Source organism: Callithrix jacchus, chromosome 9, assembly GCF_049354715.1.
Source record: "Callithrix jacchus isolate 240 chromosome 9, calJac240_pri, whole genome shotgun sequence".
Taxonomy (NCBI): domain Eukaryota; kingdom Metazoa; phylum Chordata; class Mammalia; order Primates; family Cebidae; genus Callithrix; species Callithrix jacchus.
The window spans coordinates 54,575,901-54,592,200 of NC_133510.1; the positions used below are offsets into that span (position 1 = coordinate 54,575,901).

The 16,300-nt window shown below is 41.8% G+C and overlaps 1 protein-coding gene across 1 annotated transcript in view; it reads left to right on the forward strand.

The window, feature by feature from the left end:
* GNS (glucosamine (N-acetyl)-6-sulfatase) overlaps window positions 1-14,919 on the forward strand; it is a 45,453-nt gene extending 30,534 nt beyond the window's left edge. Inside the window, exons 11-14 of the mRNA XM_002752704.5 lie at window positions 5,648-5,755; window positions 6,754-6,864; window positions 8,305-8,465; window positions 11,514-14,919. Coding sequence (XP_002752750.1) covers window positions 5,648-5,755; window positions 6,754-6,864; window positions 8,305-8,465; window positions 11,514-11,592 — 459 coding nt within the window. The 3' untranslated portion in view covers window positions 11,593-14,919. The remainder of the gene's footprint in view (window positions 1-5,647; window positions 5,756-6,753; window positions 6,865-8,304; window positions 8,466-11,513) is intronic.
* The last annotated feature ends 1,381 nt before the right edge of the window (window positions 14,920-16,300 follow it).

A 16,300-nucleotide genomic window follows, 5' to 3' on the forward strand; every position in this document is an offset into this window, starting at 1 on the left:
GTGGTAACTCACTGTGATTTTGATTTGTATTTCCCTGCTGACTGTTTATGTTTAGCATTTCATCATGCGTTTGTCAGCCGTTTGTATATCTTCTTTGGAGATGTGTTTATATTGGAATCCTTTGCCCTTTTTTTTTTTTTTTTTTTAGTTGTGTTGTTGATCAGGGAATCACTTTTCATTTATGCCATTTTGTTTCTTCTCTTGAGAAATGCCTCTGCAATTTTTGCCTATGATAGTCTCCTTATTTATGACTTGTCTTTTCCGTATATTAAGATATGGGAGCGAGGTGCAATGGCTCATGCCTGTAATCCCAGCAATTTAGGAGGCCAAGGCAGGCAGATCTCTTGAGTCCAAGATTTCAAGACCAGCCTGTGCAACATGGCAAGACCCAGTCTCCACAAAAAATACAGAAAATTAGCCAGGCATGATGGTGGGCATCTGTAGTCCCAACTACTCGGAAGGCTAAGGTAGGAGGATCACTTGAGCCAAAGAGGTGGAGGTTGTAGTGAGCAGATATTGTACCACTGCACTCCAGGAATCGAATGTATATATTGTTTCTTTTAACAATTAGCGTCCTTTGTATATTTATAAAGATGCTTCTAAATTTTGAAGCCAGAAAACTATTCTCCTATATTTTCTTCTAAAAATTTTATAGCTCTGCCTCCTATACCCAAGTCCTTGATGGATCTGTCTATCTCTGTACCAATATCATTTTGTCTTATAAAGCTGTGTAACTAAATCTTTATTTACATGGGTGCACCTCTCTGCTAATTGTCCTGGTGGGAATCCTAGCCCCTGTCTTCACATAAACTTTAGAATCAGCTTTTCAGATTACCTGAGAAATGTTGGCTTTTGATTGGAATTGCATTTAACCTATAGATCAGTTATGGGAAACGTTACATCTTTTAACTTTCTTCATACGAGTCTTATACTGTGTACCTTATTAAGTTTCTAACTAGAAAAAAAAACTTCATTCACTTTAGGGGGTAAAAATCATTATGTTGTCTATAATTTCTCTGCACAGTTCTTGAAGTGCAACTTGAGACTTGGTTCTTTTCCTCATTCATGTTTTGATTCTAGAGGTTATTCTGATGAAATACTGATATATTGGAACAGTTAAATAGCCATGTGTGGCTATTTATGTGAATTAACTAAAAATGAAATTCAGTTCTTCAGTTGCGCTAGCTGCACGTCATATGCTCAGTGTCCATCATACTAAACAGCAAAGATAGAGAACATTTTAGTCAGAAAGTTCTGCTGGACTAGCAGTTGGCAGACTACAACCTGTGGGCCAAATCTAGCCCACCCCTGTTTTTGTAAATAAAGTTATATCAGAACATAGCCACACTTAATGTATTGTTGATGGCTGCTTTCCTGCTACCTGAGTAGATGTGACAGAGCCAGGAGCCTAAGTATTTACTCTGTGGCCTTTTATTAAAAAAGTCTAATGACCCCTACAGACCATGAGTCCCAAACTTGGTCAGACATCAGAATCACTTGGAAACTAAAATTCTAATGCCTGGGCCTAACCCCTAGAGATTCTGATTTAATTGGCATGAGATAGAATCCCTGGGGATTTTTTTTTTTTTGGCGGGGGGGGGGGGGAGGAAGGCAGGAAGGAAGGGAATAAGGACGGTAGGGAGGAAGGAAGGGATGAAGGAAGGAAGGAAGGGAGGAAGCGGGGAGGGAGGGAGGGAGGGAGGGAAGGGAAGAAAGGAAATCAAGCAATGAAAGAGACATTGCCGACCTGGATCTAGAGGTTTACAAGTTGATTTCTTTTTTTTTGGGAGAAGGAAAGAAAAAAAAAAATAAGTAAAGGAGAGGGAGAGTAAATGGAAATATTGCTTTATTTTGAAAAAAATTGGGTATTAATAATGGCCAATCAATGTTTCATTTAAACTTATGGGTAGGTGTGATGTGGTATTGACAAGAATGTATCTTTTGTGTATTTGAAGTGGAGAGCTCTATAAATATTAAGTTTACTTGTTCTGGATCTGAGTTCGAGTCCTTGATATCCTTATTAATTTTCTGTCTCATTGAATCTAAGTCTCTGTATCTGGGTGTTAGGATCATTAGCTCTTGTTGTTGTATTGATCCTTTTACCACTATATCTTTGTTGCTTTAAAATCTATTTTATCCGATACAAGAATGGCAATTCCTGTTTTTTATTTATTTATTATTTACTTTTGCTCTCCATTTGGTTGGTAAATCTTTCTCCATCCCTTTGTTTTGAGTCTTTGTGTATCCTTGCATGTGAAACAGGTCTGGATGTAACATGCCGTTGGGTTTTGGCTGTGTCTTTTGATTGGGAATTTAGTCAGTTTAAATTTAGGGTTACTGCCATTTGATGTTGACTGGCTGTTTTATCCATTTGTTGGTGTAAATTCTTCTTTCTGTTGGTGCTCTTTACTTTTTGGTGTATTTTTAGAAAGGCTAATACTGGTTCTTTTTTTCTGTATGTAATGCTTCTTTCAGAAGCTCTTGTAAAGCAGGCCTGGTGGTAATAAAATCTCTGAGTTCTTGCTTGTTCATAAAAGATTTTATTTTTCCTTCAGTTGTGAAGCTTAGTTTGGCTGGATATGAAATTCTGGGTTGAAGGTTCTGTTCTTTGAGGATGTTGAATATTGGCCCCCACTCTCTTCTGGCCTGTAGAGTTTCTGCCGAGAGATCTGCTGTAAGTCTGATAGGCTTGCCTTTGTGGGTAATCTGACCTTTCTCTCTGGCTGCCCTTAGTATCTTCTCCTTCGTTTCAACCCTGGTGAATCTAACGATTATGTGCCTTGGGGTTGCTCTTCTTGAGGAATATCTTTGTGGTGTTCTCTGTATTACCTGGGGTTCAATGTTGACCTGCTTTGCTAGTTTAGGAAAATTTTCCTGAATAATATCCTGAAGGGTATTTTCCAGCTTGGATTCATTCTCTCCGTCGCATTCAGGTACACCTATCAAACGTAAATTTGGTCTTTTCACATAGTCCCACATTTCTTGGAGACTTTGCTCATTCCTTTTTATCCTTTTTTCTCTAATCTTTTCTTCACGTTTTATTTCATTAAGTTGGACTTTGACCTCTGATATCCCTTCTTCTGCTTGAACAATTCGAGTGTTTAAACCTGTGCATAATTCTCGGAGTTCCTGTATTGTATTCTTCAGTTCCATGAATTCACTCATACTCCTCTCTAAGTTGTCTATTCTCAATAGGATTTCATGTAACCTTTTTTCAAAGTTCCTAGTTTCTTTATGTTGGGCTACAACATGTTCTTTTAACTCACCGAAGTTTGTTATTATCCATTCCTTGAAGAGTGATTCTGTCATCAGGAGGCGCTTGTTCTCCATCAAGCCTTGTTCCATTGTTGATGTGGAACTGTGATCATCTTTAGAGGGAGAGGCGTTCTGACTTTGAGTATTCTCAGCTTTTTTACGCTGGTTTCTTCCCATCATTGTTAATTTATCCTCCTGTCGTCTTTGAAATTACCAACTTTCAGATTAGGTCTCTTGAGTGGACGTCCAGGTTGTTAGTTCCCAGGGCCAGAGCAGCGGCATTAAAACTGATGGTGCTTTTCTGCCCAGGATTCTCCTGTCTGGCTTCCTTCTTGTGTCCATAGTAGGCGACTCTGCCTTCCCGGGGCTCCGAACCTCGGTCAGAAGGGGAACCAGTCCCGTTTACTCTGCGCCGAGCACTGCCGCGTCGAGGTGCCAGCAGAACCACTGCGCCGACCACGAGAGTCGCGCTGGCGACTCGTGTGTTTCCACCACTGGGGGATCTTCTGCTTCGTGAGCGACCAGACTTTATCTGAAAGTGGCATCCTCTAGTTCTCCGCGCCTTCCCTGAGAGCTGCAATCCTGGGATGTTAGCGATCGGCCATCTTGGATCGTTCCATCCCTGGGGATTTTTGAAGTTTCCCTGGAACTTCAAAAATCCAAAAGTTCAGGAACCACTGATCTACACTTCTCAGATGTTCTTTTCTCCTCTGGATACTTTGACATTCAAGTGTGGGATTTTGAAGTTCACTCAATTCTACTTTCCAGCTTCTGTGACTCAGGTTTGGCACCAGGAGCTTTTTTTTTTTCTGAGATAGTCTCACTTTGTCACACAGGCTGAAGTGCAGTGGTGCAGTCTCGGCTCACCACAGCCTCTGCTGCCTGAGTTCAAGCAATTCTGCCTCAACCTCCCAAGTAGCTGGGACCACAGGCTCGTGCCACCATGCCTGGCTATTTTTTGGTACCTTTTAGTAAAGATGGGGTTTCACCACGTTGGCCAGGCTGGTCTCAAACTCCTGACCTCAGGTAAGCTGCAGCGCCAAGCCAGCAATGAGCTTTTGAAGTTTCCAGTGACTCATGATTTCTGAAATCCTGAGCTGCACAAGATTGTTCCTAACAATAAGTTAGGAAATAATTCCTATCTCACCCATTCCCCACCATCCTCACCCAGGTTAAGCATTCTTTAGAGCAGTGATTCTTAAACAGGCATTCCCCAGAAATGCCTGTGGGACATGCTAAAACCTAGGTTGTTGTCTACCTACGTTAGGAACTAAGAATTTGCATTTGTAAAAAGTTTTCAGGTGATGCTGCTTGTCCTGGTAGCCACACTTTAAGAACACTTTTTTTTAGAGCAGTGCTGTTCAGAGGTCTTACTAAAATGTAGGCTTTGGCTTGTGAGAGCCAGAGTAGGACCTGAGATTCTGCATTTCAAACAAGCTCCCAACCAGACTTTGACCATTTTAAGAGCACCTTCTAACCTGGTCTTCCTGTCTTTCTATATCTCCATTCCCTCTCTAGATTCTGCTATGAGGCTGACTTTTCTAAATCACTGCTTTGATTGTGTTACCTCCCTGCTCAAAAACCTATTGTTTCTCATCACCTGCCGTTCTTTATAGGACAGGCCCAGGCAGCTTGATATTCGGGGCCTTTTCCCATGTGGTGCCAGCCTGCCTCTCCACCCTGTTTCCTTGTCTGAAAGCTGGGTTTCAGGAAGCCACACTACCAAGTGGTCTGCATTCAACCTACGTTCATGCTTTTTAATCTAAAACTTGCTCCTATTCCTAGATTCTTTCTCCTTTCACCATTGTGTCTCTCTTAAACTTGCTGCTTTCAAATGCTGCCACTTCTTTCCTTCCACACCGTGAATGTACATTGAAGAGTGAGTTAATGTACTGTACCTGCATTCTGACTATCAAGAGGTGCTTTGAATCTATTACAGTCCTTAGCACACAGGTCTATTGAATATTTGTTTCTTTATTGTCCTTGTGTCTATTAGGTTATACATTCCTTAGTATGAGCATAAATTAGTTCTTAAATAGAGCATATGACAGTATTATGTATTCTAGTCTGGACTTTTCAGCAACTTGCACTGTGACTTTGATTCTTGCTTAGCTACCTTGTCAGGTTCCATTCCTGACCTGATTCACAGAAGTACCCTTGGGAAGGAACTATTAAATGTTCAAAGTATTTGACCATCATTTGTAAAGGCCCTTAAGTACTAAATATACAACTCAGTAGCTTTCATATGCACCTGTTTTAGTCATTCGCTTTAGTTACTGAATGAACAGTCTAGTTACTTTTGACTCCCAAGTCCCCTTCAGCAGTCAGTTACTTTGTGATCTTTGTCATAATCTATGTACCTCACAGAAACTCGGCTTGCTCTTCTTCCTAGAGAGGTGCCAGTAACTTGACCTGGCGATCAGATGTCCTGGTGGAATACCAAGGAGAAGGCCGTAACGTCACTGACCCAACATGCCCTTCTCTGAGTCCTGGCGTATCTGTGAGTAATGGCTTGAATCAACTTAGGAAGCTTTCTCACTGACAGCACGGCAAGGTGCTGGTTTCGATGTGTCAAGTAGTAAAACCTTTCATCTGACTCCTGTTCCTTTGTCACTTGACTGTGGGTGGTTAGCAGACGAACAGAAGCAAATCCAGCAATCTTGGAAATGATGCTGCCGACCTGTCATCAGAATGTGCACTGTTAATTCTTCCAATTTATGTAACAAGTGCATGTATCCACCCATGTTTTTACCTTATCAATTACTTTTCCCTGTTTTTCTACCCCTCCCAATAACGGTACCACTTTTTAAAATTAGGGATATTACCGGGGCATGCAGTAGACAGATGTGGTTCCTGCCTGTAACCATGCCATTGTGAGTGCCTTGCATTGTCAGCAGCTGGGCAGGTCACAAAGAGGGTAACAGCCATGTTGGCCTCACTTTGGAGAAGGGAAAATAGGCTTCCATTTGGAGTTGATTGATTCTTCTAACACCAAAGTGTTACAGTATAATATAAACCAAAAGTGCAATAACAGATCATATGGTAGACATAGTTAGATTTAAGTCATACTTGGTGATAAGAACACTCAAATAACTTACCTGCATATGATTCCACAAACCTCATTTTAATCTTTTCCTCCACTTTTTAGGGTGACAGTTATTCACTAGTCATTCTTAGATATGAGTCATTTGAGTTGATTTCTTCTTCTTGCCAACCCATACCTTTTACAGGTACTCATTATAAGTAATTCTTGTCAGTGTTTAGCAGACAAGGATGGCCACAATCTACAAAGGGAACAACCCATATACCTTGATCAAGTTTGCCAAAGGAACAGTGCCGCACATCTATGTTTGAGTTATTAGCTTCTCCATGGAAGGTTTTCTGGTTGCTATTAAATTGCATGTCTGGCATGAGCCAAGCTGATTGTTCTTCTAGGCAACTAGGTATTTGTTACTATGGAAGAACTGTCTCCATTTAACTTTTAAAATATCCCTACAGCAATGTTTCCCAGACTGCGTATGTGAAGATGCTTATAACAACACCTATGCCTGTGTGAGGACAATGTCAGCATTGTGGAATTTGCAGTATTGTGAGTTTGATGACCAGGAGGTAAGATGGATTTCTGCCTGCACTTCCCCACTCCTTTCTTGCTGGTGCTTTGTTGGCTGGACTTGGTGGCAGAAGAGCAATTCCAAGGCTGCTCCCTAGGGAAGAGGTTATGTTTCTCATCTGTGCTTCACTTTATTTAGGTTTCCTTCACTTGTAAGGCCATGTCTCACTTCTCTAACTGTAATCTTTCTGAATGGGGTTTTCTCAACTCCCACTACTACCCAAATTCACAGTTTAAATTCACGATTTGTTTTCAGAATGATACATGCTTTGTCTGTTAACTTCCCTGATAGTTTGGGGTGAAAGTGAAATACCTCAACTTCACTTGAGTTGGAGTGTTTCCTAGAAAGCTTACCAGCAACTGGTGTATTCAGAAACTCCTATTCCCACCACAGCATTATCCAGTGCTGCTCTAATAGATTAGAGTGGGGGTCAGAGGCCCAGGAGTCCATCCATGGAGGAAGGTGGTTTTTGGCCGACACAGGTTGATACGGATTATCTGAAGGATCCCATGGACTCTAGTCCCTTGTGGTTTCTTACTGTTTATCAGCATATGCAAACCTGCCCCATCTGGCAACCCTCATCTGACCATCTGGAGCAGATGCCCTCTGTGTTTCTCAGAAACTGACTCATTCTCCACTCCATTTGCAACTTACAAGCACTTTGGACAACAAGCAAGAGAGCTTCCCTCAAACTCTATTCCTGTTTCCCACTCCCACATGATATTTATCAGTTAGATAAATATTTTATAAGTAGTTATAAGTATGAGGGCAGCTGCCTGAAGCCATTATAGGCAAAAGTACCTACCATCTTTCTAGCCTAACATTTGACTCCAATTTGGAAAACAGCATACACATTATAGAGGGAAAAGTACTGCAGTTTGACCTGTCTTATGTTAGAAATGATAATTAGTACTGTATCCTTCCTCAGTATATCCACAGCTACTTTTTAAAATAAGAAAACTTAACATTTGTGTAACATAGGTGAGAGTACTTTCATATCCATTCTCATTTGAGGTTTACAATTCTGTGGCAAAAATCATCTTTGAATGTTTGCTCTCACTTTAGTATCTCTATTACCAAGTCTTGTTTCTGAGACCTTGCCATGGCAGGTTCCTGCCTTCAGTTCTATTTTAATTACAGAAGATAATGTATTTCTTCCCCATCCCCCTCTTGCCTCTGCCTGAAGGTACAGGCTGTGCAGGGGCCTCTTTTTAGCATGTGGCTGGAGACCCGAAGCAGCTGAACCCCCAGAACAGATGCTCCCTCGTCTGAAGGAAACAGCGAGCTCTTTGAGGATCTTGAGACCAGATTGAGTCTCCAGGGCCATGATTTTTTTTATCTTCCTCTTCCCTTCCCATTTAGAAATAAGTCACGTTAAGAGTATTTCTCACATCTAACCCTTGCTCTTTTCTTTCCTCCATGCTTTCATTTCTTCTAGGTGTTTGTAGAAGTCTATAATCTGACTGCAGACCCAGACCAAATCACTAACATTGCAAAAAATATAGACCCAGAGCTTTTAGGAAAGATGAACTATCGGTTAATGATGCTACAGTCCTGTTCTGGGCCAACCTGTCGTACTCCAGGGGTTTTTGACCCCAGGTAAGTTTCCTTTCTTTTCATTTACTTGGGCAAGATTTTTTCTATTAGTCATGCTGTTCTTGAAAACAAAGGGAGCTCTTTTTGCTGTGAGATGATGATGATTCTTGTGCTTTAGAGGAATACTGTGTTCTTAGTGCATCAGCCTGTTGTGCTAGGAAAATAAGCTTTGGAAACTTTTGCTCTCCACTGCCAGCTGGTGCTTTAGCCAGTGGTACAGCCCTGCTTCCCACCAAATTTGGGGCTCTTCTTTTCCTGCCGTGATTATTGTCCTGGTACCACTTGATTGCACTGGTGACATCTGGGGCTTCTTTAAGCTGCGACCCACTGCTGCTGTTCCCTAGAGCTTCCAAGAGTATATGCCTTCATTTCATTCCTCAGAAACCCCTGTTACAGCAACTTGAATGTTTGCTGAATATATTAAACACACAATGAAAACAGAAAGTGTAAGGTCACATCTTGTAATGTATAAGCCCACTGCAGGATATGGAGGTATAAAAGATGTTTGCTAAGTCAGATTTGTTCCCCACACTATGCCTTTTAGTAACTTCTCAGCCTTAACACTGGGTGTCAGTACACCAGGCATTTGAGCTGCCGGTGGCAGGAAGCTTGTCATTTATTTTTTTCTTGAAGGTCATGAAGTTTAAAAATCAAACTTTCACTGGGAAAGGAGTATTTTAGCTCTTACCTTCAGACTGTAGGAGAGAGAGGAATGATGTCCTAAGTTGATGGAAAGTTATCACTTAATTTTTGTTATCTTGGTGTTAAATTTTAACTTTAGTCCAAATTAGAGACAGAATAATGTGAATGAGTAGAAAAACTCGATTATAGACTATGTTGTTTGCTTTTAAATAATGTATATAGAGCCAAAGTGACATAGATACCAGTAAACTAAGACCAGATAATATAAAAAGATAATATTTATCATTATATCACTTAAATGAAATAACTTTTTATATGGATAATCCCATTAGTACAATAAAAATCGTCAAGGATTTTGACCACCTTGCTTTGATCTTTCCTCTAAGTTAGTGAAATAGATCCTAGCTTAGTACCAGTTACCTGAGATAGGAAGTTGATTCCCTAAAATAAAAGCACAAGACTTCCAGTTTCCATGTGCTGACTTCACAATTTCCAGCAGTTACTTAGCTCAGAATGTTCTTTTAAACTGTATTAAGCTAGATGTCTACAGCAGTGAATGCTTTTTAACCATATACTCTTTGGCTGACTCTGGGAACTTAAAGCCAACATCTGACTAAATTTTAAATGGAGGGTCAAGGGACTGGATCTCTTGGATGATGATGTGTGGCCAAACAGTACCTGACCACCCCACTGCTAGGACATGGACCTGCCAGGCTGGCATCTGGTTGGCCAGTACAAAGCAAATGTAGCCAGTTGTCTGTTTCTTCTGGACCTCTGGCTCTAAGTGTTAGAATTCATTGAATTTCCATACAACCCTTAGAGCCCAAACAGGTAAATTTCAAATGAGGAAATTGAACTTGGAGTTGTGATTTGCCCAAGGGCTGTCCTATAAGGAATTAAATACATTGTCTATTTCCTAAGCAAGTTTTGTGTGGTTTTTAACTGCAACAAATTGTCTTGCTCACATTTTAGAAGCTTATAACTAAAGTTCTAGATGCTGGCTTTGCTGATATTAGCCTGAAGTACTTAAACATAACCTGATTTTCTGTTTTAAATTCCTTAGCCATGATTATGCTTTTCCTATCAAACATTTGGGCCTATTGAGTCCTCCATGGTGGGGTCATCAGACCAGAACCTTTGAATGCAGTCTAGCCCCACCTGCTGGAGCAGAGCTTCACATATTCATTTACCTGGTTTTGGCTGCTCTGTGTGCTTCAGCAGCAAAGGAGAATGGGCAGGACAGAGACTGGATGGCTTGCATACCCTAAAACATTTATTATCTGGCCCTTTACAAAAAACTTTGATCAGTTGCTGTTCTGAAATGCAGTAGTCCCCGCTTATCCACAGAGGATCTATTCCAGGACCCACAGTGGATGCGGAAGCCCCAAGAACAGTAGCAGGCCCAGTCACCATCAGTCAGAAGATGGTTCTGTTCATGTCTTCTGCCCACAAACTTTATGCCTTTTCCATCCTAACTAAACTTCTGTTCCACACTGTGGCCCTTACTTTTGCAGTTTAAGGTGTGGCAGCAAAACTAGCATGAATTCTTTTTTCCTTCTTCATGATTTCACAAATAGAAGATTCATTCTTAGCCAGACGCGATGGCTCACACTTGTAATCCCAGCACTTTGGGAGACCAAGGCAGGAAAATCACATGAGCCCAGGAGTTCTAGACCAGCCTGGGCAACATGGTGAAACCCTGTCTCTACAAAAAGAAAGAATACAAAAATTAGCCAGGTGTAGTGGTGCACGCCTATGGTCCCAGCTCCTTAGGAGGCTAAGGCAGGGGAATCACTTGAGCCCGGGAGGTGGAGGTTGCAGTGAGCCAAGATTGTGCCACTGCACTCCAGCCTGGGCTACAGACTGTACTCTGTCCCCGTGCCAGCACCCCACCAAAAATGATTAATGCTCATGGTGAGGCTGCTATAGGTCTTAGCAGTCTGGCTGTATGATTTTTTTCTTTCCTTAAGTCAAGAGCATTCACTTTTTCACTTAAAGGACACACTTTATGGCTCCTCTTTGGCATTTCTGAATTGCCAGCACCACTACCCTTGTGGTTTGGAGTCATTATTAAATAAGGGTGATTTGAACACAAGTACTGTGATAATGCAGCAGTTGATCCACCCCTACTCCCTCAAAAGAAAAAAAAAAATCTTGCTGACTTCTGACACCTTTCAAGACTAACCTACTTGTTTTTCTCCTCTTGACTTGCACTGTGTGACTCTGTGTGCTGATTGGGGATGGAAATGTTCTGAACTGTCGAGTGCTGCTTTGTACCATAGACTTTCTCACTAGAGTCCCTTCTGGTGATGTTTCTTTTACATCCCTTCCTGCTGTCCTTTCCACTGAATAATATTCTGAGTGAGAAGCTAGCAAGAGTTAATGTTACAGTTGGTTTTTCCTCCCCAGATACAGGTTTGACCCCCGTCTCATGTTTAGCAACCGTGGCAGTGTCAGGACTCGAAGATTTTCGAAACATCTTCTGTAGCAGCCTCACACAGCCTCTTCAGTTGGATCCCTGCACGCCTCTTTCTGATGAAGTGATTGTAGTAGGTGTCTGTAGCTAGTCTTCAAGACCACACCTGGAGGAGTTTCTGGATTGGCTTTCAGTCCTGTTTGAAATAGCAACCCCATTGGCTGACTTCCTCATGCAATGCGTTAAACTGTGAACTCTGCCCGTGTGTCAGGAGTGGCCGTCTCTGGTCTCTTCTTCAGCTGATAAGGACATTCTGAGGTATTTGTTCTCACCATATTCTTTCTGTCCTGGGGCCACAATTCTTGATTATTCCCCATGTGGTTAAAGTCTGAATTTGTAAATCCATTCAGATAAATGGCAATACTGTAGGACACACACACACACACACACACACTCCCCTACCTTTTGATATAGCTTGACCTAAAATCGAAGGACCTGTGTAGCATTTCAGATTGAGCACTTCACTATCAAAAATACTAACATCACATGGCTTGAAGAACAACCATCAGAGCTGAATCACCCAAGTAAGAACAAGTACCATTGTTGATAGATTAGTAGAGATACATTTTTTATGATGTCCATCACAGTGTAGTAAGGTTGCAAATTCAAAACATGTTACCCAAGCTCTGTTCGTTGTTTTTTTGGCGGGGGCGGGGAATTCTAGGCTGGTGCTGCACTGAATTAGAGCAGCAAGCTTGTGATAAAGGCCAATTCCAGGTAGCTCTTGAAGGTGATAGCCATCTACTTTCCAGTGGCTGCCAACCACAGGAGTGCCAGTTAACACTGGAAGGACTGAGGAAAGTTCTCTTCTTTTGAGACTCTCCTCTGAGATCTGAAAAGTAAAGTGGTGTAGGAACATCACCAGGGAAGAACTGCCAAGAGTTGGTAGAGGTTGTGTCTTCTGAAGGCCTTCTGAAGACAGTGTTCTTGAACAGACAGGTGGAAGGGCTGCACCTGGGATAAAGGAAGGAAGTACCTATCTAGCATGGAGCTTGAGTTTGGGTTCCATGCATGAAGTCGTTGACTCTCTCTGCATTTTTCTGTCATTCTGTTCAATTGTTTTAAGATGGAAAATTTTCTTGTAGTTGATGTGAAGTATCAACTACTTTATCCTACCTTCTCCCTTTTAGATGGGTTCTTCCTGAGTTTTTGGAGTCTTGTGTGATTAGAGCCCCATTCAGTATTCCCCTGTCAAAATCACATCTATTTAGGTTTCTTCACTGTTGAGAACACCTAAATTTTTTTCATTTTACTTTTGTTTTTTGCAGGGAGGAGGGGTGGACAGAGTCTTGCTATGTTACCCAGGCTGGAGTGTAGTGGGGCAATTTCAGCTCACTGCACCCTCAGCCTGCTGGGTTAAAGGGACTCTCCTGCCTCAGCCTCCTGAGTAGCTGGGATTACAGGCACCCACCACCACACCCAGCTGCTTTTTGTATTTTCAGTAGGGACGGTGTTTCACCATGTTGGCCAGGCTAGTCTCAAACTCCTGACCTCATGATCCACCCACCTTGGCCTCCCAAAGTGCTGGGAGTACAGGTGTGAGCCACCACACCTGACCAAGAACACCTAAATTTTTAGGTTTCTTGGCTCAAAAACCAATTCCACTTCTAATGTTTTCTTCACAAGAAGGCTCATTTGTGGTGAGACAGCAGGGGAGGAGGAAGAGCTGTGGTTTATAATTACTCAACTCAGGCGTGATTTTAGCTTTATTTGAAGTCTTCTGTCCAGCTTTAAGCACTTGATAAGACATGGCTGAAAGTAGCTTTTCTATCAGAATTGCAGATAGTCATGATGGGTTAACAGCCATTGGATTTATTCCTTTACCTCACATGATCCCAGCAACTGTGGTGGTATCTAGTGGTATCTAGGCAAGGGAAATGAACACCTCTGCTGTGAATGCTTTACAGAAGGAAATTCAAAAAATGTTGTAACTAAAAGCAAACTACATTGTTGAATATGAGTTTCGGCTTTCTTTTTTACTTTGATTCTTAACATTATCGGTCAACTTACATATTAATGAAAGTTGACCACAGTTATTTCCAAATAAAAAGAAAGCAACTCTTACCAGGTCTTGGACTGTGATGTCATATTATTCAGTTTTATACTGGTTCCTGAGAGCAGAAGTCATAAGAGTGACACAGTCAGCTGCTGATAGCACCTCTGCCACGCTGCTCTTACATTCAGTCCACTGGGTGTGCTTCAGTGGAGGGATGTGGTGTGGCCCTGTCTCTACACTCCTCTAGTTTTGGTATATTTCCTATCTAGCCTTCAAATAGCTTCCAGTTTTAGTTTTTTTCTTGGACTGGCTTCATTCTGAATCTGTCCTAAAGTCATCTTTCATAAAGAGACCTCAGTTTATAGTCTAACAGACTATAGAATGCACTGATGTTTTCGTAGTATTTAAGGGACCCACTGCAAGAAGCTTTCCTTTTAATTGTATTCATTTAGATTTTGATTTTCCATGTTAAGAAGGTGAGGTCCATGTTGGTGCCCTTCGGAGCAGAGAACCATATAAACATTAGGAATCAACAGAGGCCTTAGGAATGAATAGTTTGCCTTATACAATTTCCTGTTACAAAGCTCTCCCTCACATACAAAGTAGATAACACCTTTTGAGCATCTTTGACATATGGTGCTGTACAAACACTTCTTTTTTTTTTTTTTGAGACGGAGTCTCGCTGTTGTCACCCGGGCTGGAATGCAATGGAGCGATCTCACCTCACTGCCACTTCCACCTCCTGGGTTCCAGTAGTTCTCCTGCCTCAGCCTCCCAAGTAGCTGAGATTACAGGCACCTACCACCACGCTCAGCCAATTTTTGTATTTTTTTGTAGAGATGGGGTTTCACCATGTTGACCAGGCTGGTTGAACTCCTGACCTCGGGCGATCCACCTGCCTCGGCCTCCCAAAGTGCTGGGATTACAGGTGTGAGCCACTGCACCCGGCCTGCAAACACATTTTAATTGACAACACTAGGGCTCTTGTACAAAAAGATGATGATAGCCATGGAAGTTTCACCTTATTCTATGAGAAGTGTTCCTAAGTGTCTAAGTTTAGTGTTTTGTTTTTTTAAAAGGAATGTTGTCCCAGGATTCATACTAAAGAAAGCAAAAGTTATTTCAACTGATCCACCAGTCGAATTAGATGGGTAGAGTTGGGTTCTTGAGTTTTACCACCACTTAATTCCCACTGAATTTTGTAACTTCCTGTGTTTGCATCCTCTGTTCCTTATTCTGCCCTTGCTCTATGTCATCTCAGTAATTTGACTTAGAAAGTGCCCTTCAAAAGGACCCTGTTCACTGCTGCACTTTTCAATGAATTAAAATTTATTTCCTTTCTAGTGGGAATGTGTCCTTTGTTTTAGTTCACAAGTAGCAATTTTGACCACATGCTTTCTTCTGATACAGTTTGTTTTAATCACTCACCTAGTACTGGAAATGGGCTGTTTTCTAGTCAGACCCTATAGTCTTTACCTGTATAGCTCTTAATACTTGGCCCCTACTGATTGATAACCCCTAAATGAAGTACCATGTAGAAAATATATCCTGATAGACCGGTGTGGTGGCTCATGCCTATAATCCAAGCACTTTGGGAGGCCAAGGTGGGTGGATCATGAGGTCAAGAGAGCAAGACCATCCTGGCTAACACAGTGAAACCCTGTCTCTACTAAAAACACCAAAAATTAGCCGGGCATGGTGGCATACATCTGTAATCCCAGCTACTCTGGAGGCTGAGGCAGGAGAATCGCTTGATCTTGGGAGGCAGAAGTGGCAATGAGCAGAGACTGAGCCACTGCACTCCAGCCTGGGTGACAGAGCAAGACTCCATCTCAAAAAAAAATTACTGATAAATCTATATTCATTTACAGATTTGGAGAAAAGTCTTATCTTGGCTTTCAAACAGACTAAGCTCACCTTCAAAGATGCTTTGCCATGTGGTCCGTTGCCCAAGATGAGAAATGACTTCTGAGAAATGACATCTTAAAGGGATAGATAGCCAGCCAGTATTATAAGCTTCCAGGTCATGTGGTCTCTGTCACAGCTGTTTACCTCTGCTGTTATAACACAAAAGTAGCCATAGACAATACATAAGTGAATGTGTGGCTGTGTGCCAATAAAACCTTACTTACAAAAACAAGGACATAATTTGCCAACCCCTAGACCTTGTAGGTTGCCTCATATCTTGGCAGCTCTGAAGACCACGTAGAAAAGTGTTAGACATAAAATTGTCAGATTACTATCAGAAAAACAGGTGACTTGGGCTGGGGGCAATAGCTCACGCCTTTAATCTCAGCACATTGAGAGTCCGAGGCAGGAGGAATGCTTGATCTCTGGAGATCAAGACCTGGGCAACATAGCAAGACTGTCACTATAAAAAGTATTTAAATATTAAAAATGAAAAGCAGGTGACTTGGGTATATCACAATTTTAAGGTTATTTATCAATGGCCTGGGAGTTGTACCCTTCTTGCAAGCTAATTAAGTAGGTCTGTTATTTCATGAGACTCCTGGGATAAAGACAAAGGACTTGATTACAGCACAGCAAGCCCTAGAGGTACAGTGCAGAGGGCCCAGATGGATGCCTGCACAGGCAGTGGGTTTTGTTAGAGGAAAAAGAATGTTAGGCTTAGGGAGCCTTCGTCCAGGCTAGAGTACAGTGGTGCGATCTCAGCTTACTGCAGCCTCTGCCTCCCAGATTCAAGCAATTCTCATGCCTCAGCCT